Consider the following 27278-nt stretch of genomic DNA (forward strand, 5'->3'; position numbering starts at 1 on the left):
TTTCTTGGATGATTGTTTTCTACAACAGCATGTTAGAGAGGCAACAAGAGGAAGCAATACTGGTTATCAGCAATTATTCTTCATGCATTAAGAACCTTCAGTTAAAGGACACCCATTGGGTGGCAGCCACATGTACTAATGTGAATTTAATTAATTTAATTATCGATTGATTCAACCATTGCTCATCTCAGTTGTTGAATTATTCGCTATAGGATTCCTTTTGCTTCAGATGTGGTACTTGCACATATGTCATTTCTGATATTCTCTGTCAGAGATTTAGTAATTTGGAATCTCCTCTTTTTGATCTTCTCTGTTTAAAATATCTCTCTACCACATTCTGTATAATTCATCTGTTACCTCTCTCCCAACTCCTCTAATCACTTGGAATTCCTTTACTTCCTCTCTTTGAAACTTTACTTTCTCCAGTCCAACTTTCCTTACAGTGAGGTAATTTTCCTTCTTGATTTTAATGTTCACAACTCCAGCAACTCTCGTGGTTAGGTTTCCTTCGAAACCTAACCACGAGATGAGTGGTCCTCTAGGCATCTCAGATCTCAATTTAGTGATTGTCTGTTCTCCAATGGTGCCTTTCTCTCGTGGCCATTCTCAACCTCATGTTGTTTGGCATTACAAGAATGCAAATTGAGATGATCTATGAGATTTGTTCTTTTCCTTGGTCTGATTACAGTTTCAACTCTTCTGAAGTCAACGTTTACTCAGGTTATGTCAGCAAAATTATTCTTGTTGACACGAAATCCTTTATTCCACACTCCACCTTAAAATCTTGTCCTTCATCAAAACCTTGGTTTTCCAATAAATGTGCTGTGGTTGTTCAAGATGTTGCATATCATATTTTGCTTGTATCCAAATCTCCAGATTAATTTTCTGCCTACACCAAAGCCTCACAGCAATTGTAAAGCAGTTGTTAATCAGTCCAAACTAATTTTTAAACAGGCTAAGAGAAGAAAATTTGCTTCTTGTCCAAATGGGAGTAGAGCATTCTGGTCTCTTGCCCAAGTTATTGGGTGGCACCACTGTAGCCAGGTGGGCAGGAGCAGCAGTGCGTAGCACACGCTTCTTGATTAGACCGGGGTTCGAGCCTGTGACCACAAAATATGGAGGATGCGGAAAGGTCAGGGAATGACCACTGCATATCCCCGGAGCAATATGACCTTAGTTGCTAATGCTCTTAAAAACCAAATAACAGCCCTTATTATTGGCTGCAACTTTTTCCCACCTCTGTCAGGACCAGATGATTCTCTTGCCAAAGCTGACTTATAGCATCCTACTTTTCTTCTAACTCATGTATTGATGTTCTTGCTAAGCCACCACCTATCATTCCTAGTACACTCCATTCAATGCCTCCTGTAATCTTCTGTCAGAAGGACTTTGAACAGTCTTGATGCCAAGAAAGCACCAAGTGATGATGGTACTTCACCTGTTCTCAAAACATGTGCTCCTGAACTTCTATTCTGTGTCGCCTTTTTTCACTTTCTTATTCCAAAGTTGTTTTCCCTTTGCTCATATCTATCTAGCCAGTTCCTAAAAAAAGGTGATAAATTCCTCCCATTCAATTATTTTCCCATTGCACGCACTTGTACTCTTTCTAAAGTAATGGAAAAATCAACTAACAGCTAATTTTAAACTGTTTAGAAATCTTCCATCTGATCAACGATTGCAAGTATCAATTGCATCATTGTCAATCCGTGGCGATATTCTGGCCTATATAACCCATCTCTAGACAAATTGAATGGAACATTTCAAAAGGGTTTTGACCATGTTTAGCATAAAGGATTTCTTAAATTAACTTCCATTTTATGTTTTGCCGACTGTTTTATGTAATTGGTCATCCAATTTTCTTTCTGACCACTCACTGCAGGTAATGGTAGATGGTTTTCTGTCTTCTAACCTTTCCACTAATGCTGGTGTTCCCCAAGGTTCAGTTCTTTCTGCCACTCTTTTCGTTTTGTATATTAATGACCTTCTTCCCTTGACCAGAAATCTTATCCATAGTTTTCTGATGATAGCACATTGCATTCCACTTTCTAGTTTGAGAAACCTTGCCGTCCACAAACAGCTTCAACTTCTCGAATCATCATCAGCCAATTTCAATCCACTGCAGGATGTAAAGGCCTCTCCAGCAACTTTCCAGTTCCTTCTGTTTTGTGCAATGGCCATCCATTTACTACCCACAAACTCATGAATTTCATCTGTCCAACTCCGTCGTTGTCTTCCAGGTTTTCTTCTAGCTCCTCTTGGGTACCATTCTGTTATTCTCTTAGTCCATCTATCATTGTCTTCAAGCTACGTGTTCTGCCCAAGACCATTTTAGTTCTTTAGTTTTGATAAAGATGTCCTTTACTTGAGTATGCTGCCTAATCCATGCATTTCTCTTCTTATCTAACAGTGTGATTCCCAATATAATTCATTCCATTCTTCGCTGTGTAGTTCTCAGCTTCTCTTCCATTCTTTTGGTGAGTGCCCAAGTTTCACTTCCATAAGTCATGGTTGGGAGTATACATTGATTCATTATTTTACGTTTCAGACAAACTGGGATATTGCTCTTCAGTATGTGACTATATTTCCTGAATGCTATCCATCCAAAATTTATTCTTCTCTTGACTTCCAGCCATTTATCATTATTACAGCTAATAACTTTTCCCAGATTAGTATGACTCCACCTTTTCAATTACTGCTCCTTCAATCATTATTTCCCTTTCCGTGGCATACTTGTTCATCATTACTTTTGTTTTAGCCATATTCATCTTGATTATGGATTTAGCCATATCCATATTGATTAAGATTTTCCTCTAATTCTTTGGGATCGTGGTTTATGACCACAATGTCATCTGCAAATCGTAAATGGTTTAGGTACTCTCCGTTCACATTGACTCCTTTCTGTGACCAGTCTAATCTTCTGAAAGCTTCCTCAAGGGCAGCAGTAAACAGCTTCGGAGATATTGTGTCTCCTTGTCGAACACCTTTCTCGATTTTAAATTTGATACTGTCTTTGTCTAGTCTAATAAAGGAGGTAGCACTCTCATATATTTTCTTCAAAATCATAATATATGGGGTATCTATGCCTTGCCTTTCCAGTGCCCGAAACATTGCCTTATGCTGTATGGAGTCAAATGCCTTTTCATAGTCCACAAATGGCAGGCATAATGGTGTTTTATATTCATTTGCTTTCTCCATTAGCTGTGATATTACGTGAAGGTGATCCATAGTTGAGAATCCTGTCCTAAAGCCAGCTTGCTCTTTCTGTTTATTCTCATCAAGTATTCTTTCTAATCTGTTAGTAATGACCCTTGTGAACAACTTGTAGATGTGGGATAAAAAGGTAATTGGTCTATAATTTCCAATTTCTGATTTATCTCCTTTCTTATGCAGCAAAACTATGATTGCATTATTCCACTGCTTAGGCGTCACACCTTTTCTAATGCACTTTGTGAAGAGCCTTGCCAGTTTTTGTGTTATGTCTCTCTTCCTCCCAATTTTAACAACTCTACAGTAACTTCATCTTCCCCAGGGGCTTTCCGATTCTTCATTTTCTTCAATGCATGTTCTACCTCATCAGGAAGAATATCGGGTATGTCGTATGTGTTGCTACTTTGCAATCCATCTTCCCCACTGCTGGTATCATTCCCTCGCTCCTTGTATAATTCTCTATAGTAGTCTTCTGCTATTTGAATTATGCCTTCTCTGCTGTTTATAAGTACACCATCGCTATTCTTGAGTTTCAGTATCATTTGTCTTTCTGTATTACTGCTCATGGCTGCTGATTTAAATCCTTTGTTTTCCCTTAATGCTTGTTCTACTTTTCTTGTGTTAAATCTTCTTATATCCTCTCTGAGTCTCTTTCTAATGGCTTTGCATAACTCAGTATACTCAATTTTCTCCGTGTCAGTGTTTTTCTTGCTCTTCATTTGTCGTCTTCGGTTCATCATGACAAGTGTTTCTTGACTAATTTTTTCTTCTTTGGATTTCTGTTTCCCTATAGGTTTCTTGGGCTTTATCACTTTCAGAAAGTTGTAATATTCCTCGTCGATATCTTGGTCCTGAGCAGTCTCCAGAAGCTCAAACTTGTTCTTAAGTTCCAGTACATACTGCTTTTTCTCCTCCTCTGTTATCTCAAAGACCTTTGTATTATTTACTCAAGTCAGTTTTTTCCTTTCCTTATTCAGGACGGTAACATCATTCACAATATATCTTCTGTTAGTGAGGATGAAGTCGATTTCATTAGTTGTTAATCCATTTGGACTCTTCCATGTCCACTTTCTGTTCACCCTTTTCTTGAAAAAAGTGTTCATTACTGACAGTCCTTGAGATTCTGCAAATTCCACAAGTCTTTCACCTCTTTTATTTCTTTCAACAATTCCAAAATTTCCAATAGTTCCTCTTTCTGCGCTGTTTTGCCTTTTTCCAACCTTAGCACTGAAGTCCCCCATAATAATAGTGTAGTAAGTTTTCTGCTCATCTAGAAGACTCAATTTCAGTGTACATTTCTTCAACCTCTTCATCATCATGGCTCGATGTTGGTGCATAAATCATTATAATCTTTAGCTTGTACCGCTTAGAGATCTTGAGTATTAGTCTTGACACCCTTGGTGATGTACTTTTGAATTCCAAAATGTTGTTTTTAAAATCTTTATGGATCAGAAACCCAACTCCACCTTCACTCCTTTCACTGTTTCCATTGGTGTACAGCAAATTTCCACTTGATAAACTTATAAGTGATTCATTTCTTCTTCTTGTTTCAGCCAAACCGATGATATTCCAATTCACATTTTCTAATTCCTTTTCCAGCTCTAATATCCTATCTTCACCGATGAGTGATCGTACGTTATAACAGGCCAAGTTCAGTTTCCGTGCATGGCAGCCTGGTCGTACCCAGAGATTCTTAGCACCCTCTGCTTCCCCTCTGATCCTCTTGCTGCCGTAAGAGGGAGAGTGAAAGCTGCTGGGGACTGAGGGCCATTTGTATTGTCGTGCTGTCATATGCTGGAGGGTTTGGTCTTTTCCTCTTCACGCTGACCAGGCGTCTTGAAGAGAACCACTCTACACGTTCATTGCCACCTAAGTGACGTAACAGGGCTTACCATCGAGAAGGTGTGCATGAGTGGATTTTAGGGAGGCAGGCCAACTGGACGTCTCCTAAATCTTCTGTAATAGAGAGATATTGGATCCATCAGTGTTTTAGGCTGAGTGTCTGATAACACACAGGATACCTGTTCCCCTCTAAGCCCCTAAAATCATAATAGGGTATCTATACCTTGTCTTTCCAGTGCCCGAAACATAGCCTTATGCTGTATGGAGTCAAATGACTTTTCATAATCTACAAATGCCAGGCATAATGGTGTTTTATATTCATTTGCTTTCTCCATTAGCTGTGATATTACGTGAAGGTGATTCATAGTTGAGAATCCTGTCCTTAAGCCAGCTTGCTCTTTAGGTTGATTCTCATCAAGTATTCTTTATAATCTGTTAGTAATGACCCTTGTGAAAAACTTGTAGATGTGGGATAACAAGCTAATTGGTCTATAATTTCTGATTTATCTCATTTCTTATGCAGCAAAACTATGATTGCATTATTCCACTACTTAGGCATCACACTTTTTCTAATGCATCTTGTTGAAGAGTCTTGCCAGTTTTTGTGCTATGTCTCTTCCTCCCAATTTAACAACTCTACAGTAACTTCATCTTCCTCTGGGGCTTTCTGATTTTTCATGTTCTTCAATGCATGTTCTACCTCATCAGGAAGGATATCAAGTATGTTGTATGTGTTACTAATTTGCAATCCATCTTCCCCACTGCCGGCATCATTCCCTCGCTCCTTGTATAATTCTCTATTCTATTCTTCTGGTATTTGAATTATGCCTTCTCTGCTGTTTATAAGTACAACATCGCTATTCTTCAGTTTCAGTATCATTTGTCTTTCTGTATTACTGCTAATGGCTGCTGATTTAAGTCCCTTGTTTTCCCTTAATGCTTGTTCTATTTTTCTTGTGTTAAATCTTCTTATGTCCTCTCTGAGTCTCTTTCTAATGGCTTTGCATAACTCAGTATACTCAATTTTCTCCTTGTTAGTGTTTATCTTGCTCTTCATTTGTCGTCTTTGGTTCATCATGACAAGTGTTTATTGACTAATTTTTTCTTCTTTGGATTCCATTTTACCTGTAGGTTTCTTGGGCTTTATGACTTTCAGAAAGTTGTAATATTCCTTGTTGATATCTTGGTTCTGAACAGTCTGCAGAAGCTCAAACTTGTTCTTAAGTTCCAGTACATACTGCTTTTTCCCCTCTTCTGTTATCTCAAAGACCTTCGTATTATTTACTCAAATCATTTTTTTCCTTTCTTTCCTTACATCTATATCAAGTATGCATCTTACTATTTTGTGATCTCTTCCAACATTTACCTTGTTCAGGACGGTAACTTCATTCACGATATATCTTCTGTTAGTGAGGATGAAGTCTATTCATTTGTTGTTAATCCATTTGGGCTTTTCCATGTCTACTTTCTGTTCACCCTTTTCTTGAAAAAAAGTGTTCATTACTGACAATCCTTGAGATTCTTCAAATTCCACAAGTCTTTAACCTCTTTCATTTCTTTCACCAATTCCAAAATTTCCTATAGTTCTCCTTTCTGCGCTTTTTGTCTCTTTCCAACCTTAGCATTGAAGTCCCCCATAATGATAGTGTAATGGGTTTTCTGCTCATCTGGAAGATTCTCAATTTCGGTGTACATTTCTTCAACATCTTTATCATTATGACTCAATGTTGGTTCATAAACTTCTCGAATACTCACTACCAATTCCTTAAATGCTGAGCTCCAGTGGGGCAAAGATAACTTAGTTGATTTCAGTCCATCTAAAACTCAGTCCTGTCTTAATTCGCAAAAAGGATTCCACTGCTCCTATCTCTGCTCCTTATCTTCGATGACACTGATTTCTGTGCAAGATCATATATCTCTATTAGGGATCCTGACTTGTAATCTCTCTTAGGGTTCCTGACTTGTAATCTCTCTTGGCATAAGCGTATTACAAATATTGCTTCCTCTGCATCTTAAAAACTGGGTTTTCTCTTTTTCTTTTGGTATTACTTTTCTTTCAAACAGCTATTCATCTGTACAGTTGCAAATCTGCCATACCTCGGAATATTGTTCCCACATCCGCAGTGGCACCCCTAAATCCTCTCTCGGGCTTCTAGATTCCATTCAAAAGAGGGCAGGTAGTTTAACTAATGACTCATCTCTAACAGAGTTTCTCCACTCTGAACATTGTTTCTGCTGCATGCCTTTTCTACATTTATTTCCATGGGCACTGGCTTCTATAATTCCTGTTCTCTCTCTTCTAAAGCAGTTCGAACACATGCAGCAACCAGTCAACATCCTTTTACAGTTCAACTTCAAACTCACAGAACCAACTTTTCTCCTTCCTTATTTATTCATTCAACTGCTGTTTTTTGAAATAACCTTCCTTCTTATGTATTTCCTGAAAATTGCAATCTACAGAGATTCAAGTCTAATATTAACAAGTATCTTCTGTCATCTTCTCAACCTTCAACCCATGCTTGGTACTAAGTACTGTAGGTTTCTACCATCTCTTGTGTTTTGTGTTTTCATAAAAAATTAAAAAACTATAAAAAAAGTTATAGCAAAATAAGTACACTTAGCTGTAAAATCACCTAATTTTGAAACCAAAAGTAAAATTAATCTTTTAGGTTATATATATGAGCTTATCAAGTATATGTGTGAGCTTAAAAAACTGGTTCTTGGAGAACTCAGGAAGAGATCTTCATTCTTAAGATGCCAAGAAAAGGATCAATGTGCTTGTTTAAATTTTTGCTTCTTTAATTTTTAGATACATTTAAATGAGTTCTTATTTTGAAAATAAAGAGAAAAATTAATAAAACATTAAGGTCTAAAATTAGGGATTTTTTAATTGCACACTAGTTTGTATTATTCATTTTGTTTTTAAAGTTGCTGTTTGGTTAATATTGAATTAATATCACACTACATTTTTTGCTATTTAGGCCATGGCAGCTTTATTGATTCCTCTTTCAAGATGTTCAGAATATCTGAATTTTACTGTGGTACGCTCAATATTAGCTCCTTGTATGAGCAAAGCAGTGGACTATATTAGAGCTCTTACAGATATTGATTTTAAAAGCAAGGTGTGTAGGACTTTGAAATATTGAATCACTTGAATTATTATTTATATATATATATACATATATATATTATTATTTTATTTTAAAATATTTGTGTGCTTTTAGTATTGAAATTTAAAAAATTATGATCATCCTTTATATGCAGCTGTTGGTAATCAAGAAATAATAATAAAAAAACGGTTGCATGATGGCTGGGCAAAGATGTCAGAAGTTCATATAATTTGTAACAAGGTGAAATTATAGAAACTTAGTGTTCTGTGTGTTATCAGACACTCAGTCCAAAACACTGAATCCAATATCTTTCTATTTTAGAAGGTTTAGGAGAAGTATGGTTGGCCTGCCTCCCTAAAATCCACTCATGCACAACTTCTCGTTCATAAGCCCTGTTCAGTCACTTTGGTGGCAACGAACAATGCCTAGTTGGTGTGATGAGGAAAAGATCAAATGATCCAGTGTTTTATTAAATATGACAACACGACAAAACAAATGGCCCTCAGTCCCCAGTGCTTTCACTCTCCCTCTTAGGCAGCGAGAAGATCAGAGTGGCAGTAGAGGGTGCAAAGAATCTCTGGGTACGACCAGGCTGCCATGCATGGAAACTGAAATGTGACAATGTAAGATCGCTCATCTGTGAAGATAGGATATTAGAGCTGGAAAAGGAATTAGAAAATGTGAAATGGAATATCATCAGCTTGGCTAAAACAAGAAAAAGAAATTAATCACTTACAAGTTTATCAAGTGGAAATCTGCTGTACACCATTGGAAACAGTGAAAGGAATGAAGGTGGAGTTGTCTTTAAAGATATTAAAAACAACATTTTGGAATTTAAAAGTACGTTACCAAGGGTGTCAAGACTACTACTCAGGATTTCTAAGAGGTAAAAACTAAAAGTTATAATGATATGCACCAACATCGAGCCATGATGATGAAGAGGTTGAAGAAATGTACACCGAAATTGAGAGACTTCTAGAAGAATAGAAAACTCACTACACCATCATTATGGGAGACTTTAATGCTAAGGTTAGAAAGACACAAAACAGTGCAGAAACGGAAATTGTAGGAAATTTTGGAGTTGCTGAAAGAAATGAAAGAGGTGAAAGACTTGTCGAATTTGCAGAATCTCATGGAATGTCAGTAATGAACACTTTTTTCAAGGAAAGGGTGAACAAAAAGTGGACATGTAAGAGCACAAATGGATTAACAACTAATGAAATTGATTTCATCCTCACTAACAGAAGATATATTGTGAATGATGTTACTGTCCTGAACAAGGTAAATGTGGGAAGTGATCATAGAATGGTAAGATGCACACGATACAGATGTAAAAAAAAGATAGGAAAAACTGTCTAAATATGTCTAAAAAGATAGGAAAAACTGAGTAAATATATATGAAGGACTTTCAGATAACAGAAAGTATGTACTGGAACTTAGGAACATGTTTGAACTTCTGCAGACATTCTAGGACCAGATATCAACAAGGAATACAACTTTCTGAAAGTGATAAGGCCCAAGAAACCTATATGTAAAAAGAGCTCCAAAGAAAAAAAAAATTAGTCAAGAAACACTTGTCATGATAAACCAAAGACAACAAATGAAGAGCAAGATAACAGAATAATAAACTAACAGAATGGTACCCAAGATGAGCTAAAAGAAAACCTGGAAAACAACAATAGAGACAGACAGATGAAATTCAGGAGCACATGGACACTAAATGGATGGCCATTGCACAAAACAGAAGGAACTGGAAAGTAGCTGGATTGAAAATGGCTGATCATAGTGATGATGATGTTTATTCTTCTCTTAAAGGCATTTAATTTGGCTTCTGATTGCTTGTTGACTTGTAACGCTAACCAGTTTCTTTTAATTTTTTTTATTCATTTGCCAAATTTAACAAGTTAGCATTAACATCAGTAGAGGCATTCAATATAAAAAAAGCAAGCTTATACAGCATCAGCCAAAAACAAACAAAAAAACCCCATTCCCAGTTCACTCCAAATGTTTGTCTAGTTCTGCCTTAACCCATCTATGCCTAGCGTCCTTTATATAGTCCACCTAAAAAAAATATTCGTTGAAAATGTGTTTACACAGAAAATGGAAAACTACTATGCCCATGTGTTCCAGGAGTCTTTGGAGAAAATATACTCAGTGTTGTTCACGACTTTTAAGTGATAGGTTTATTGTTTGTTTGTTTGTTATTTGGTTTTTAGGAGCATTAACAACTAAGGCCATATTGCTCCGGGATACGTGGTGGTCATTCCCTGAGCTTTCCGCATCCTCCGTATTTGGTGGTGACGGGCTCGAACCCCGGTCTAATCAAGAAGCGTGTGCTACGCACTGCTGCTCCTTCCCACCTGGCTACGGAGGCGCCTGATAGGTTTATTGCTGATGCTTTTCAAATAATTTTGAATTTCGATTTTCACACATACCCTATTCACACAGGTAAGTGTTTCAGTATTTGTCACTTTTCAAGTTATCAATTTTTTATGTTTATTTTAATCGAAAAGCATTAAATTTTCACCAGTATAAGTTTTAAGTTTTCCAACTGAAAACTTAAAACTGAAATGTGCTTGAATTATATGCATTTACAAATCAGTGTCCTATATTTAGGAGGCAAGGCATTTGCATAGAAAAATGTCTTATGGCAAGGATATTATAACTGTATGATTCTTTCGATTTTCACATATATGCAATACAAGATATATTCATTCTTAACTATATATGTAAATAGATATATATATAATATCGGTGTAGATACACCATAGTTAACCCATAAATTTGAATAATGTATGTAGTGTAGAAGGCATCGTTTTAATAGTATCTCATATTGTGGGTGCCTTCACAATGAGATAGCTGATATTGCACTACAAATAAATAACGCTTCTCTAGTAGAGAAGACTACTGTGTTATTTATTTTCAGAGGACACCACCACCCAGACGATCGTTTCGAAGCTAGTGGGCTTCATCATCAGTGGGCGGGCAGGTACCCTGGTAGCACAACATGCCATCACAGTTGCGAAGTTATATCCACAATATGAGAGATGCCAAAGGGTGTTGGTAATAATGTATTTGAAAACTATGGTGTATCTACACCGATATTATACAGTAATACCCCGAAGTTACGCGATAGGTGGGTCCGACGAAAATCGCGTAAGTCGAATTCGCGTAAGTCGGGGTACAACTTTGCATATAAATACATATAAATTTTGCTTAATTGGGACCAAGGACTAACAAAAACACTAGTTTAGAAGAAAAATATTAATAAAATTGCAGTTCTTTATACATATTAATACAAAATATGTATTAAAAAAACAAATGACTTACGTTAAAAAGTTATTTCGATGTCGATGGCTTCATAAAATCTAACAAATTCGTCTGACAACACAGCGCGTTCTTTTTTTCACGCAGAATTTCTTCGTAGCAAGCTAATAATTTTTTTTTATTCCTTGCTTTGTAGCTATAACGCGTTCTTCATTCCATGTGCTTTTCGCCGTTGCTTCATTTAGGCCTGTAGCACGTGCAATATCACATGGTCTTTCATTTCGCTCAAAGCGTTTCACAATTTCATATTTTTTCTCTATCGACAGAGGCGGACTGGCCATAAGCCTTACCGGGGAAACCCCGGTGGGCCAGTGTGATTTTGGCCATAAACCATAGTATGAGGCCACTATAAAATTTCCTGGGTAAGAATTTTTGACCCAGTCCGCCTCTGTTTATCGATAATTGCTTTTCTTTTTCTCTCTGAATCTGCAGTGTCTTCACCAGGACGCTTCCTTTTCACACCTTTTAATTAAGTATTTTACTCATTTTTAGGGAATAAAGCACAATTACAAAACGAGGAGGCACGCTTGATACGCATAAACAAAGCTGCGCGCATGTAGCAACTGAATAAACAACACCATAAAGGCAGAGATACGCTATTAACACCTCACATTTCTAGGGGTTACTACCATAAAACAATAAAAATCCAGTTGCGTTTCTGCTAGTGAAATCTGTTATAAACTGGTAGTGAAATCGATCTAATTGCATTTGTGATTATACCGATAGCTGGAATTGTGTTGGTTTTTACGTTATTATGGTGAAATGTGTTTCCCCTTCACTGATATAAAAAACATAAAAGCAGCAAAGTTGAATTTTGTTCATCTTTCGCTCTCATTCTCCGCCGTCGCACCGTATATCGATAACATATGAAAAACGACCTTGAAGATAGTGGGCGGCAGCGTTGCCAAACGAAAAAATCAAGAACCGCGTAACTCCGAGTTCGTGTAAGTCGGGGTAGCGTAAGTCGGGGTATTACTGTATAGGTAATTACCAAAACCCAGGATTATGCCTTGTGCATTTCGTTTTCAAATACAAATAAATAGATATATACATACTTATGCATATGAGGGTGGTTCAATAAAGAATCACCCTCACCTACTTCCACATATCGCAGAGTCATGATATTTTGTGTGTGGCATCATACATATCTCTGCACTAAAGGTGTAAAATTTCAGCCCTGTGTCTTAATTTATTTTTCTCTTACAGAGCTAAATGTGTGACGAAGTAGCATCATGGACAAAGTTGAAGCCAGAGCTGTAATCTAGTATCTGTTCTTGAAGGGGAAATCTCCTAAAGAAATCTACGAGGAGATGACTGCTGTATATAAGGATGAAGCCCCATCCTATAGCATTGTGAAGCACTGGCATAGACAGTTTAGGTATAGTCGGACATCGGTAGAATCTGAGCCCATTCCAGGTCATCCCCATTCAGCCATTGATGACAGCACAATCAGAAAAGTGGAGTCGTTAATCATGGAAGATCGCCGATATTTGTGCGTGAATTGTCCCAGGAGGTGAAAATTAGTGTGGGCTCTGTTGAAACAGTTCTTCATGACCAACTCCATTTACGGACATTGAGTGCAAGATGGATTCGCCAATTATTGACTGATTTCCAGAAGGCTGATCGACAACAGAAATTACAAGAGTTGTTAGCCCTGTGCCAAAAAAAATGAGGAAGACTTTTTCTCTTGTCTAATCATTCAGGATGAAAGCACACGCTTCTTGATTAGACTGGGATTTGAGCCCATCACCACCAAATACGGAGGATGCGGAAAGGTCAGGGAATGACCACCGCGTATCCCGGAGCAATATAGCCTTAGTTGCCAATGCTCCTAAAAAAAAAAAAAAAAAAACCAAAACAAAAAACCAGGGAATGGTGACATCATGGTCCCCCCCTTCCAAGAAGGCAAGGGTCTATGCATCAGCAGGAAAGGTCTTGCTGACCGTCTTTTGGGATGACAAAGGCGTAATAATGACTGATTACCTGCCGAAAGGTAGAACAATTACAGGTGCCTATTATGCCAACTTACTCACAAAATTACAAGAGAAAATCAAAATATGTAGGCATGGCATGCTGTTCAAAGGTGTGAGAATGCTTCAAGACAATGCCCCAGTTCACACTTCTGAAATTGCAACAACACAAGCGGCCACTTGTGGATACGAAATACTGCCCCATTCAGCCTACTCACTTGATTTTGACCATCGGACCTCTTGTTTCCTTCCCTCAAATCATTTCTTCGGGGGACCCACTTCCCTGATGACGAGCACTCATTTCTGCAACAGAGTCATGGTTGAAAGACCAACCTCACCACTTTTACAAAAACGGTATCCATAGCTTCATCCATCAATGGGGAAAAATGTGTAAATCTGCATGCTGGCTATGTAGAGAAGGACTAAAACCTGTGTCAAGAATCAACAGGCTAGCACCTCTGCAGCTAGGTCAGGGTGATTCTTTATTGAACCACCCTCATACATTCACACATACATACATTTTTTTTTTTTTTTTCAGCAGAATGTATCCTAAACAGTTCTCCAGCAAATCCAAAATTTCCTCAAAATGAAATGACATTTTGAATTCAGCTGAAGATGGCTGTCTACCCATGAACAATAAAGAAAAAGAATTTTTTATTACTATATTGCCACCTAAGAATGCAACCCAACCAGGAATTTTACTGATGAAGAAGATGGTCTAGGAATGATCAATAATTTTCCTGGAAGCATGCTTAACGCTCAAGCTGCTTTAGATGATTCTTCAATTGAAGCGGACGCACCTAAATCCCCTCTGATGGAATAAAGGAAGAAATATCTACATAAGTGCAAATGGGAAAAGAGAAACATTCATACTAAAATTGCAGCTTGGTCAGTAGAAGACGTTCACATGGAACAACTCATAAACCAAAATCTGTCACCATCGCAATATTTCAAATTGTTCTTTGATGATGATATAATAAGTGTAATTGCCACAGGCATGAATAGGTATGGTTTTCAAAAAAATCAAAACTTGCAGGTAACTAATGAAGAAATGAAGTGTTTCTTTGGAATAATGCTGTTTAGTGGCTAATAATAGCCACTAAACAGCTAATAGCCACTATAGCCACCATCATCAAGAAGGATGTTTTGGAAGAATGCATCTGATACTCGTCATTCTCTTGTTGCCATTGCAATGAGTGATAGATTCAACGCTGTCTTTTCAAATTTACACTTTGCAGACAACACTGAATTAGACAATTCTGATAAATTTATTAAACTCAGACCTCTGATGAATCCTCTGAATGAAGTTTCTTCAGTATGCCCTTTTGGAAGAATTTTATAGCTTTAACCAGTCAATGTATGAATACTTTGGAAATACATGGATGTAAACAGTTCATTTGTGGAAAACCAATTTGTTTTAGTTACAAGAATTGGTGCGGCACTACAACGCTTGGATATTTGGTTTGGTTTGAACCATATCAAGGAAGAAGATCCACAACTGGAGCAGGAAAAAAAATTAGCTTTGGGTCAGGAGAAGATCTTGTTGTCAAATTTTCTGAAATTCTATTGAAACACAATCCAAAACCTTTTCAATTATGCTTTGACAACTTTTTTACTAGTAAAAAGCTAATGGCAAAGTTAAAAGAGATGTCAGTCAAAGTTGCAGGAACCATTCGTGATAACAGACTCGAAAATTGCCCAGTGCAAAGGAAAAATGATTTTAAACAAAAGTAGAGGCTCGTTTGATTTTCGAATAGATGCAAATGATGAAGTATTGTTGTGTTGATGGAACGATAATAATGTTGTGAGCCTTTGTTCAAATGCAATGGGGTTTAAACTGATTATTCAGGCTTCATGCTATTCATCAGTATTTAAATATACAGAACTGGTATTCAGGAAAAAAATATTCATCAGTATCTAAATATACAGAACTGGTATTCAGGAAAAAAAATGGTATTCCAGCCTTATTACATATTTGATTGCTGTAGCTGTGAAAAACGCCTGGCAGCTACCTTGAATATGCAAAGGCAAAGATGCAATGAACCTATTAGGTTTTTGTAAAACTATAGTTACGATTTTATTTTGAGCAATATTGCAATATACCACAACATGGCCAGCGAGGAAGACCACAGCAAAACTTGAATGAAAGTCAATTTGACATGCATGCACATTAGGTTGTTCCCCAAAAAAATCAAACAAGATGTATGCATTTTTGTATGAAAACAACAAGATACAAGAAATATAATAGAGGGTTATATGTAAAATGCTTCAAGGTTTACCATATTTAGTAACACTTAATTAACATACAGTCGACTTTCAACTTTCTGGGATAGATGGTAAAAAAAAATTCCCGAATAATCAATTTCCCTGTTAATTCAAAAATACAGCAAGTCCCCGACATATGTAAGAGATACTTTCCAGGACTTCTTACGTAACTTGGGAATGACTAATAAAATATTGCTACTATCCCTGATATGCCAAAATTACAAAAACTACATAATATCCTCAGAAGAATGAAGAAAAATAGTTATATATTTTTAATTAGTTCAATTAAAAACTTTATCTGGACATGGCTGTGAAGTAGCCAGAGTGGCACATAAGAAAACATAAAAGGAAGAAAAAACACATTAGTACTGTAAAAACTGATATGTGTTTTGGTTTTGATTGTTATAGTTGACTTCATTGGTACTGATCCCTTCACTGCTTCTCATATTCTGTCTTGCTCCTTTATTATCGTGTTCACCATTGCCACTGACAAATCTGAATTCCGCACGATACTTGTTAATGTTTAGCCCTTTTCATACATCCTTGTTATTTTAACTTTCTGATCCAACTCAATCACTTTCCTTTTCTTGATGAATTTACTAGTACCACTGTCACTTATTCTCTTAGTCAGCATCACGATAACAGTTCTTTTCAGAAAATTTAATTTTCTGAAAAGAACTTCACAGGATTAAGGTGAAAACTCACTATTATCACCCCATGTAAGCTCACATTTTACTAAAGCACATTTCTGTAGGTCACTACCATCCAGAGGCTATCCTGGAATGGATACCTCCTGGAAGAAGGAAAAGAGGAAGACCTAGGAGGACTTGGATGGATGGAGTATGGGAGTGCATGACAGCCTGAGGCTTAACTGACCAAGATGCCTTGAACTGCACTTTATGGTGGGGAAAAAATTCCTACCAAAAAATAACTTGTAGGCTGAGGAAACCCATTGTAAACGGAAACACTCCTCTTGAAGAAGAAGACTACCATAAAACAATAAAAACAATTTGCACTTTCCGGGTTACTGGGCTTTTCTGTTACTGTAATTCATTATAAATGAGTAGTAAACTCGATTTTATTGCATTGTGATAATACTGATAGTTGGAATTCTGTGGATTTTTAAGTTACAGTATTATAGTGAAATGTGTCCCCTTCATTGAAATCTTCAATCATATAAAAAAAATATAAATAACATAACATAAGTCTGAAGCTACATAAGTCGGGGACTTACTGTATCGAAAAATGTTCAGCAACCTACGTAAAAAGTATGGTGATAGATAAAAAAAATGAAAAAAACTTGCCATGTTCTACTCACGTGTCCGATACGATGCTTCCCTTTATTTTTTACAATGTTGATTTTAAATCTAATAGCTTCCCTTTATTTTTTACAGTGTCATATATGGTTTGGTCACCAACATTATAATGGTTCATTAGAGATTTAACGGATGCACCTTTTTCAAACTTTTGAATAATTTCAAGTTTTTGTTTAATTGAAAGAACAATTCTTGCGTTTGCCCATCATTTTCGCAATTTTTGAACAAATAAATAAATAATAAAAATTCCGATATCCCTGACATAAATAATGAAACAAAATTTGCTTTTTGTGCTGATTGAACACAACAATTGACGCGACGCACTAAAACAAACTAAACATTTGGTCTCTTTTTTTTTTTTTTTTTTCTTTTAGCTGCAGATGTGAAGACAGCAGGGGTTGCAAGATAATAGGTACACTAATCTCCCAATGATGACTTATAATGCCACTTCTTGTCACTTGCAAAACATCTGTTTATACCTATTCTAGTTATTACTTGAATTTTATGATTTCTGGTTGATTTTTTTTTCATTTGGAGTCTTGAAGTGTCCCGGTTAATCTGATCCCGGTAAATCGAGAGTCTGCTGTACTTTGTTTTTATTATAAAAAAAAAATCATATTTGGATGAATAAAACTGCATTTCTCATGTCATTAGGTTTTATTTGTCCTTATTTCTCATATAATTGTAAAATTAATAAATAATTCTGACTCAAGGCATAAATGGATTAAATTTATTTAAGCTGTCAAATTCCACAATGACAGATGAAAGTTTGTTCCAGCCACTTGAGGGCTAAAGGCAAATTTCTGCACATCACATCTATTCTACAACTGTCTTTCCTTAATTTGAATTTATATCCCCTCAGGCAATTAATCTGGGCAAGAGGAAGAATCCCATCAGCATTGAGCTTGATCAAACCATTCAAGGCCTCATACACCTCATTTAGATCACCTCGCAGGTGCCTAGTCTCCAGACACTGCAATTTGCAGAACTTAACCTTTCTTCTTAAGAGCAACCTATTGTTCTGTTTACCAATCTCATTGCTCTTCTCTGTACTCTTTCCAGCAGCTCTGCAAGCTTCATAAAATGAGGCCTCCAGACCTATATACAGTATTCAAGGCATGGCCTGATCATTGCCTCATACAAAGGGATAATCACCTCATTATCCCTGTATAAAAGGTAAGGTAAACTGCAGCCATTATTGATCCACCTCGATTGATAATGCCATCTTCCTCAACATGACTCATTGAGGAGGATGGCAAGATCTTCCTCAATGATTCATGTTGAGGGAAATGAACCATAATCTGCCACGCTGGTCCAGTGCGGGTTGGCAGATCAACTGCATTTAGCAGTTGGGGGCTTGAACCCTGGTCTGCTGAAAGAGCGTGTGCTACTACGCTCCCGTTGCTGACCACTCGGCTATGGATGCTTTGAATATCATACCTGTATATCATTGACAAAAATCCATGAGCTGTCCTGGCAGCCTGTCTGCACTGCTCAGAAAACTTCCTATCTGACTGCACAATTACCCCCAACTCTTTTTCATTCTTTACCCCCTTGAGTGTAGTTCAGCACAGTTGATATGTTACTCTGGGGTTACTGGTGCCTATATGCAGTACTTTACGTTTGCCAATGTTAAACTTCAGTGCCACCTCTCAGCCCATCTGCTGAACTTTTGTAGATCCTGTTGCAGCAGCGTGCTGTCGTTAGTGTCATTAACAACCATTCAAACCTTTTTATCATCTGCAAACCTGGACACTAAGTCTGATATACCTTCATCATTATCATTAATAAATACAGCAAACAACAATGGACCCAACACCGAACCCTGGGTGACTCCACTAATAGCATTAGTCCACAAAGAGCAGTGTAGTAGTAGTGGCACATGATGCAAGAAAGCAAGTGTATCAGCTTATGCAGCATCAGCCAAAAAAATCCAAATTCCAAATGTTTGTCCAGTTCCTCCTTAAATTTATTTAACCGATCAACTTCTACAACGACAGATGAAAGTTTGTTCCAGCAATTAACCACTCGCTGGCTAAAGGCAAATTTCCGCACATCTAGTCTGCATCTATCTTTCCTCAGTTTCAATTTATGCCCCCCTAAGGTTCGTAATCTGAACAAGTGGAAAAATCCCATCTGAATTCAGCGTGCTCAACCCATTCGAGGCCTTATACACCCCAATGAGATCATCTCGCAGGTGTCTAGTCTCCAGCTGCTGCAATTTGCAGAAATTAAGCCTCTCTTTGTAAGAGGATCCCTTCATTCCCCTCAACAATCTTGTTGCCCTTCTCTGTACACGCTCAAGCAAATCTACATCCTTCCTAAAATGAGGCCTAGAGACCTGTACACAGCACTCAATGCGTGTCCTGAACATTGCCTTATACAGAGGGACAAACACCTCCTTTTCCCTGCTAGCAAAATTCCTGTATATCATTGACGAAACCCCATGACCTGCTCTGGCAGCCTGTCTGCATTGCTCAGAAAACTTCATATCTGACTGCACAATTACTCCCAGGTCTTTTTCATATTCTACCATCTTAAGTGTAGTACCACACAGCTGGTACGTTTCTCTGGAATTACTTCTACTCATATGCAGTACTTTGCATTTGTCAATGTTAAACTTCAGTTGTCACTTCTCAGCCCCTCTTCCCAAATTTTCTAGATCCTGTTGCAGTAGCACACTGCCATTACTGTCATTAACAACCCTGCCAACCTTTGTATCATCTGCAAACTTCGACACTAAGCCTGATATACCTTCATCAATATCATTGATAAATATACAAAACAACACCGGACCCAACACCAAACCTGTGGGACTCCACTAATAAAATTAGTCCACGAAGAGCAGCACCCATTGATTACCACCCCTGTTTTCTCCCACTCAACCATCCTTTTATCTATTGTAGCAACTTACCCTTAATACCATTCTGCTCCAATTTGTACAGTAGTCTTCCATGCACAACAGTCTCAAAAGTTTTCCTGAAATCCAAGTATATGATATCAAAATAATTTTTTGCGTCCAGTTCTTTTGTGACCACATCATAATATCCAATCAAATTTGTCAGACAAGACTTTCCCTTAATAAACCCATGCTGTGTCTGAATTATTGCTGCGGTCTTGTTTAGATGATCCTGCAATGCATCTTTAACCAGTGACTCCATTATTTTACCCAGAACAAAAGTCAAACTAACTGGTCTGTAATTACTCGTGTCACCCTTCAATCCCCCCTTGTGAATTGGGGTCACATTGGCACATCTCCTGTCCATATTTATATCCCCTGAATCCAAGGAAGCTCTCATAATTATGGCTAAGGGTGTGCCTATTTCCTTTGCTGGCTCCTTTAATATAACTGGATCGATCTCATCCACCCCAGCCTTTCTTATGTTTAGATTTTACAATTTCTCCTCCACTTTGCTCTCAGTTATTATAAAATCATAATCATTTAGCTGCCTGGCAGAGTTGATAAACCTTTGGTGCTAAATACTCGTTCAGTTTGTCAGCTATCTGAGCAGAAATATTAACAGTCGAAGTTCATAATGAATAAGACTGTGTATATCAGCAGAGTAATAAACGTATGCATGCCTTAGCAACCTACCTACTGTTTGTTGTAATGTGGTTTGACTACCCAAAGCTTGAAGTGGGTTTTACCTCTTGTAAATAACTGTATATTTCATGATTTTATCTGACCATTTGTACCCGTGCACTCAATTCAGCTGCTGGGTTAGGTATATAAAGGATAGAAGCATTTATGATTGTGTATTCAATTCACAATTTGTATTAATCTTAGATACAATTCAGCTGTGATTTCAGCACTCATTTTGTTAGTAGCCATTTGTTAGTAGTTAGTAGTTGTTATTTACAACTTGATAAAAATTCACAATTTTTATTAAGTTGTAAATAACAATGTCAATAATGTTAAATTTAAAGTTGTTGTTACAACTTTTTTTTTTTTTTTTTTTAAGTTAACTTTAAAATGTTCAGTTAATAGTAAATTGTAATTTTGACCTCTATTTTGGGGATTAAGTATTGGCTGCTGATAACTATGTCATTGTTACTGTTAAATGTGAAGATTTCATTATTGTTAAATTGATTTTATTTATTTGTGAAACAAGGTGGAATTGAACTAACATTCTAGAAGCTGCCCTATCCTAAAACATACTTACTTAATGTTTTCTGCAAGTCTTCATGAATTTCTTTCAGTGACATTCCCTTTAAATAAAGGGAATGTCACTTAGTGACTACACAGTACTACACAGCAGTCACCATTTTCATTCACCTTCCACATTTCAATCTCCTCTTTAAAGGAGAAGAATATAATTAAAAACCTGAAAATTATCTGTGAATACACAAGAGGAATCACAGCATCGATTGACAATATTGTCTTTCATGAGTCTTTGCAATCTATATTCGGCTAAAAACGTGTTCCATATAAGCTTGATTTCTTGCATTATTTGCCGTTACCGATATCACCCTTATTATCTTTGACTAAGAGTGAGCAAAATGTCAATCAAAAACTTGTGAGGATGGACTGCCATGAAGCATGAAGGGTGCATACTTCGATAATTGTATATAAGCGATGCATGCTAATTTTAAGTTCATGATATTTAGCACATGCATATAATTATTGAAAATAGGCTTAACTTGTGCCAGCATTTTTACTTTGTACTATAACTAACAAAGATTTCTCATTGTAAAGCAGAATCAAAGAAAACACTTTTATTGAAAGTTGTTGAGAGTTTCAGCCATTTGGACCAAATAGACAAAGAGCACAAAATCACTGAAATTGTTTGAGGGATTCAAAGATCTTGTGCAATCAAGATTAAAGAAAGTGCTCAAAATGACTGCTGTGTAGTCCTATGTGTTCAGGCATGAACACATGGACTTTCTGATGATTCAAAAAGTCCAGACATTATTTGTATTTGTTAGCATTCTTGTTCTACCTGTTTGGGAAGCATTTCAATGTTATCAACAGGTGTCACATAAATGATGTATTTCAGATGGCCCCATAGGTATTTCAAGTGGATTCAGGTCTAGGGAGTGAGTACAATGCAGCAGGGCTTCCATGGCCCATCCATTTATCAGGGAAATGCCCATCCAGGTAGTCTTGCAACTCAGCTGACTAAAATCAGAAGACAATCTGCTAATGCAGATTGTCTTCTGATTTTGAAGACAATCTGCATTAGCAGATTGTCTTCCGCATTCAGCATTCGTAACTGGGCAGAATTCATAACTGCATTCAGCATTCATAACTGGGCAGAAGACAATCTGCTCATACAGATTGTCTTCTGCCCAGTTATGAATGTTGTAAAAGTTGATTCTGCTGTTTCCTGTGAAGCCAGCATCATTAGAAAATGTGGAGGGTAGAAAAGAGGATTGCGAGCACATGTTATAGATATCAAGTACAAAACATTTCTTATGGTGGGAAATCCGTTTCAATGAAGTCTTATAATTTTTGAATGTGGTGCAGATAAGGCTGTTGTCTCTGGTCTACTACGGTATAAAACTCATTTGTTGACTGATCCTATATCTCCGTGATGCTCATCTGTTCTTCGAAAGGTCTTCTTCTCATCTGGCAGATGATGATTTGGCAGCATTTCTTTATACAGATGTCTTGGTTTGCTATGTTATATTTGGTGAGTCGTAGAAGAGCTACACATCTCTCATTTCTTGTTTGAATAAGCTTCTATTATCACTTCAGATGCACATTTTTGATTAGTAGCACAAAAGCATCGAACTGCACTTAGAACTGATTTTATGGTAAGAAGTTATGATTAAAAACAGTTCATAATGATTCATGTAATTAAGTGGTAATTATAAAAACAGCACAACCTTAAACTTTACCACAAATTTAAAAGCGTAAGATGTGAAATTGACAAAATTTGATCTGCTATTTTAAACTGAAGGAGAAAAGTGTGCCCACCACATTAGCACATGCAGAAAATACAAAGAAAATATGGATTGCATATGATCAGTGAATAGTACCTCATTTAGAAAGATTCAGAAAAGATACAAACATAAAAGTCAACTTACAAAACTTGTATGAAACTTCTGACAAGTTTTGTTTGTCAAATTTTACATTGAATTCTATTATTAATTGTTATTATTAATTACCATATGACTTTTTATTATTATTAATAAATATGGTAATGTAATTAAAGTGATTTAATTACATTACCATGAAAAATAAGTGGTAATTAAAATAATATGGTAATTATTAATTACCATATTATTAATCATCACCTTTTTAATGAGTAGCATACCTTCTAGATTCAATTTTTGGATTCAATCTCTTTCATTTCTGAAATTTGTCATTGTAACCTAGTAATGCCTTTCATTTTTATTTTATGAAGGAAATATGCTCTGTTTCTGAACTGTTGAAAGCTATGAAGTTACTGTGTCTTCAGTTGTGGCCACAGCAAGTATCCATTACAAATGCTCTTTATTTGGATGTTATTATTAGAATGCTCAAATGTCCACAGTTCAATGCACGTATGAATGGACTTAAAGAGGTAAGTCTCATTTTTCTATGCATTCTGTTTATTGGCCAGCAGACTTTCAATGCTCTAAATAAACTTGCCATAGTTTTACTAACTTATGATAGGTAGTGTACTTGCCCACATTTTACAAAATTTATTTCTGAAACCACAGCTTATGTTGCATGTATATTAAATACTTGACATTCTAACACTTTATTGTATCAGCTCAACATACAGCCACCTTAATGGCAGCATTGTCAGAACTGCATTAGTGCCGTGAAAAAAAAAAAAAAAAAACAACATAAAGAGGCTGGTTATCAGCTTTTGTGAGACCCATAAACAGTTTGATAATGCCTATTTTATTCTTTCTTTGATCATATGGAGATCCTTAGTAAATCCAGAGAGGGCTACAATCAGATTATTAATGGATTGATTAAAATAAATTTTTTTTAATAAAAAAAAAAAACAGGTTATAGATTACTGCTTTTTTTTTTTTTGTTTTGAAAATTTCATATCAACACAGCTATAATTTTACTATAGGTATAAACAACACATACAGTAATGTCTGCCCTGAATATTGGGCACAATCAGTTCATCTATCAACTAGTATGACTCATACTAGTTGTAAAAATTTGTAAAAACATTTTTGTAAAATTTTTTTACAAATTTTGTAAAATAACTTGTAAAAAAGAAATCAAGTAAATTTTGTAAAATTTACTTGATTTTGTAAAAAAACTTGATTTCTTTAATTTTTCAGAATTTTGTAAAAACACTTGCTCCATATAGCCCACTTGTGGAAAACACAACCCACCCCTCCAATTAAGGGCATCTTCCAAAAACTTAGCAGTGTTTTTAGAACAGTCTTGATGCCAAGAAAGTTCTAGATTTGATGGTATTTCTCCATTGTTCCCAAAACCAGTGTTCCTGAGTTTACTCCTGTTCTGTTTAGCATTTTTTTCACACTTTCTTATTCAACCAGTGTTTTCCTGTCTGCTTGGAAATTTGTTCTTATCCAGCTAGTTCCTAAAAGGAGTGACAAAACTTCCCACCCAGTTATCGTCCTATTGCACTTATTCTACTCTTTCTAAAGTAATGGAGAAATCAATTAACTGCCAACTTTTAAACTGTAATCATGAACATCACCCACCCAGTCGTGAAAAGAATAGTCAGCTCTTTACATACCTTATCAGAACTTGGGGAAAACATACACTTCTGCTGGGTCCCAGGACATATGGCAATTCCTGGAAATGAACTGGCGGACAATGCTGCCAAAATTAGCTCACCTACTACCCGAGAACAAGTGGAAAGTGCCTCATCAAGACTATCAACCGATAATCCAGGAAAAATGCATGTGCAATGGCAGTTATCATGGGAAAATCAACCTAACAATAAGCTTCGAAGTATCAAGCCAAACCTCGAGCGATGGCCTTCCAGTGTCAGTTCAATCCGACATCAGGAGGTAATATTGGCTCGTCTGTGAATAGGTCACACAAATATCACTCATGGTTATCTTTTAAGAGGAGGGATACCCCCTCAATGTCATCACTGTAATAAAATACTCTCAGTGAAACACATTCTGGTTGAATGCACAAAATATACAAGAGAATGACAGAATCTTTGCACAACAGAAGATCCTCCTACACTTACTTCACTTTTAAATAATGAAATAAATGTCTCAAGCATTTATAACTTTCTCAAGATGATTAAAGTATATCACCTCCTTTAGTTAGTTAAAAAATTACTTTCTGCTTCCTTTTTTCCATTTTCTCTATTTGAGAAGAAATGGCATGCATACTTACCATATGTATGGTGCACTATGGCCATAGTTGCCAATGTGCCCAATAATTCCCGAAACAAACAAACAAACAAACAAGATCTTAAACTGTATAGAAGCTTTCCATCTGATCAATGATTGCCAGTATAGATTCCATCAGTCGATCCACTGGTGATATACTGGCTATGTTACCCATCTATGAACAAATTCATTGGAAAAGTTTGATGAAACTCAAGCAGCTGCTCTTGACTTTTTACAGGCTTTTGATCACGTTTGGCATAAGTCTTTTAAATAAACTTCCATCTTATGGTTTGCTGACTGTTTTTTTGTAATTGGGTATCCAGTTTTCTCTCTGACCACTCACTGCAGGTGATGGTTGACGACTGTCTTCTAACTTCTCCATTAATGCAGGTGTTCTCCAAAGTTCAGTTCTTTCTCCCACTCTTTTCCTCTTTTATATTAATGACCTCCTCCCATTGACTGGAAATCCTATCCATCATTTTGCTCATTGCGTTCTACCTTCCAGTTTGAGAAACCTTTTCATGCACAAACTGCTTCAACTTCTCCAAGATCCACTACCAATTTCCTAAATTCTGATCTCCAGATAATTTTCCAGTGGGGGAAATATTTAGTTGATATAATTCATCAAAAACTCAGTCCTGTGTTATATATATCTATTGGGGATTACCCTGACTTCTAATCTCTCTTGCCGACCGGGCTAGCCAAGTGGGTAAAGTACCTGCCCAGCAACCCAAAGGTCGCGGGTTCGATTCCCGCCTCGGGCTTGGATCAAAAGTACTGCAAAAACCTTGGGAGGTGCAATATGGCCACAGAAGCCGATGCGCCAACAACTACCAAATCAAAATCAAAATCAAAATCTAATCTCTCTTGGCATAAGCGCATTACAAATATTGCTTCCTCTGCATCTGAAAAACTGGGTTTTCTTTTTCACTTTCAACGTTAATTTTCTTCCAAACAGGTGTTTGCTCTATACAATTTGCAAATCTGCCCTACCATGGAATGTTGTTCCCATATCTGGGGTGATGCCTTACAAAGCATCTCTCTCTCTCTCTCTCTCTCTCTCTCTCTCTCTCTCTCTCTCTCTTCTAGATTCCATTCAAAAGAGGGCACTTAGGTTAATTAATGACCCATCTCTAACAATGTTTTTCCACTCCTTGTCTCATAGATGTTCTGTTTCTGCTGGATGCCTTTTCTGTAGATACTTCCATGGGCACTGTTCTTCTGAATTGGCTTCTATAATTTCTGCTCTCTTCCAAACCAGTCCGAACACATGCCGAAAGCAGTTAGCATCCTCTTACTGTCCAACTTCAAACTCACAGAACCAACTTTTCTTCTTCCTCATTTATTTCTTCAACTTCTGTCTTCTGGAACAAACTTCCTTCGTACGTATTTTCTAAAAATTACAATCTACAAAAATTAAAGTGTAATGTTAAACAAGTATCTTCTCTCAACCTTCAAACCATGCATGGTATTAAGTACTATAGGTTCTAATACCTCCCATGCTTGGGCTTTTCATTAAAAAAAACCCAAAAAAACTTGCCATTTTAATTATGCATTAAATAGTTGTGCGATATTTCAATAACTAAAACATTATTCCCTGAAAAAGTAACCAAACATAGTTGCAGAGAATTTATCTCTGATTGCGGCTTCTGCAAATGTCAACATTATTATCCAAATCCCACATTCTAAATAAAATTTATCAAAAATACATTTTCCTTTCTGGAGTAACTATTTCTTTGTCTTGATTTTAGGGCAATTGAAAGTGTTCTGATCATTAAAAAAAAAAAAAAAAAAAAAAAAAGATTTAATGTTTCTCTATTTTTTCCTCCTTGTTATTTTATTTTTAACAGAACAGGTGATCACTTTGAGATGATTACTAGAGATAAATAAAGTAATAAATAAGAACAGTAAATAGTTACAAATAAATTACTTATGCAAATAAATTACTTATGCAGTAAAATTATTGAAAA

The 27278-nt window shown here is 36.5% G+C and overlaps 1 protein-coding gene across 2 annotated transcripts in view; it reads left to right on the forward strand.

Annotated features, from left to right (window-relative positions):
* The window catches only part of LOC150081121 (ubiquitin carboxyl-terminal hydrolase 24-like), a 908750-nt gene that overhangs the window by 112341 nt on the left and 769131 nt on the right, over nt 1-27278 (forward strand). For both annotated transcript variants that reach the window (XM_090381072.1, XM_090381073.1), the window contains exons 8-9: nt 8031-8171; nt 23388-23546. In XM_090381072.1, the coding sequence (XP_090237198.1) occupies nt 8031-8171; nt 23388-23546 (300 nt within the window). The remainder of the gene's footprint in view (nt 1-8030; nt 8172-23387; nt 23547-27278) is intronic.

Source organism: Mastigoproctus giganteus, chromosome 9 (assembly GCF_048544385.1).
Source record: "Mastigoproctus giganteus isolate SK-2022 chromosome 9, ASM4854438v1, whole genome shotgun sequence".
NCBI lineage: Eukaryota > Metazoa > Arthropoda > Arachnida > Uropygi > Thelyphonidae > Mastigoproctus > Mastigoproctus giganteus.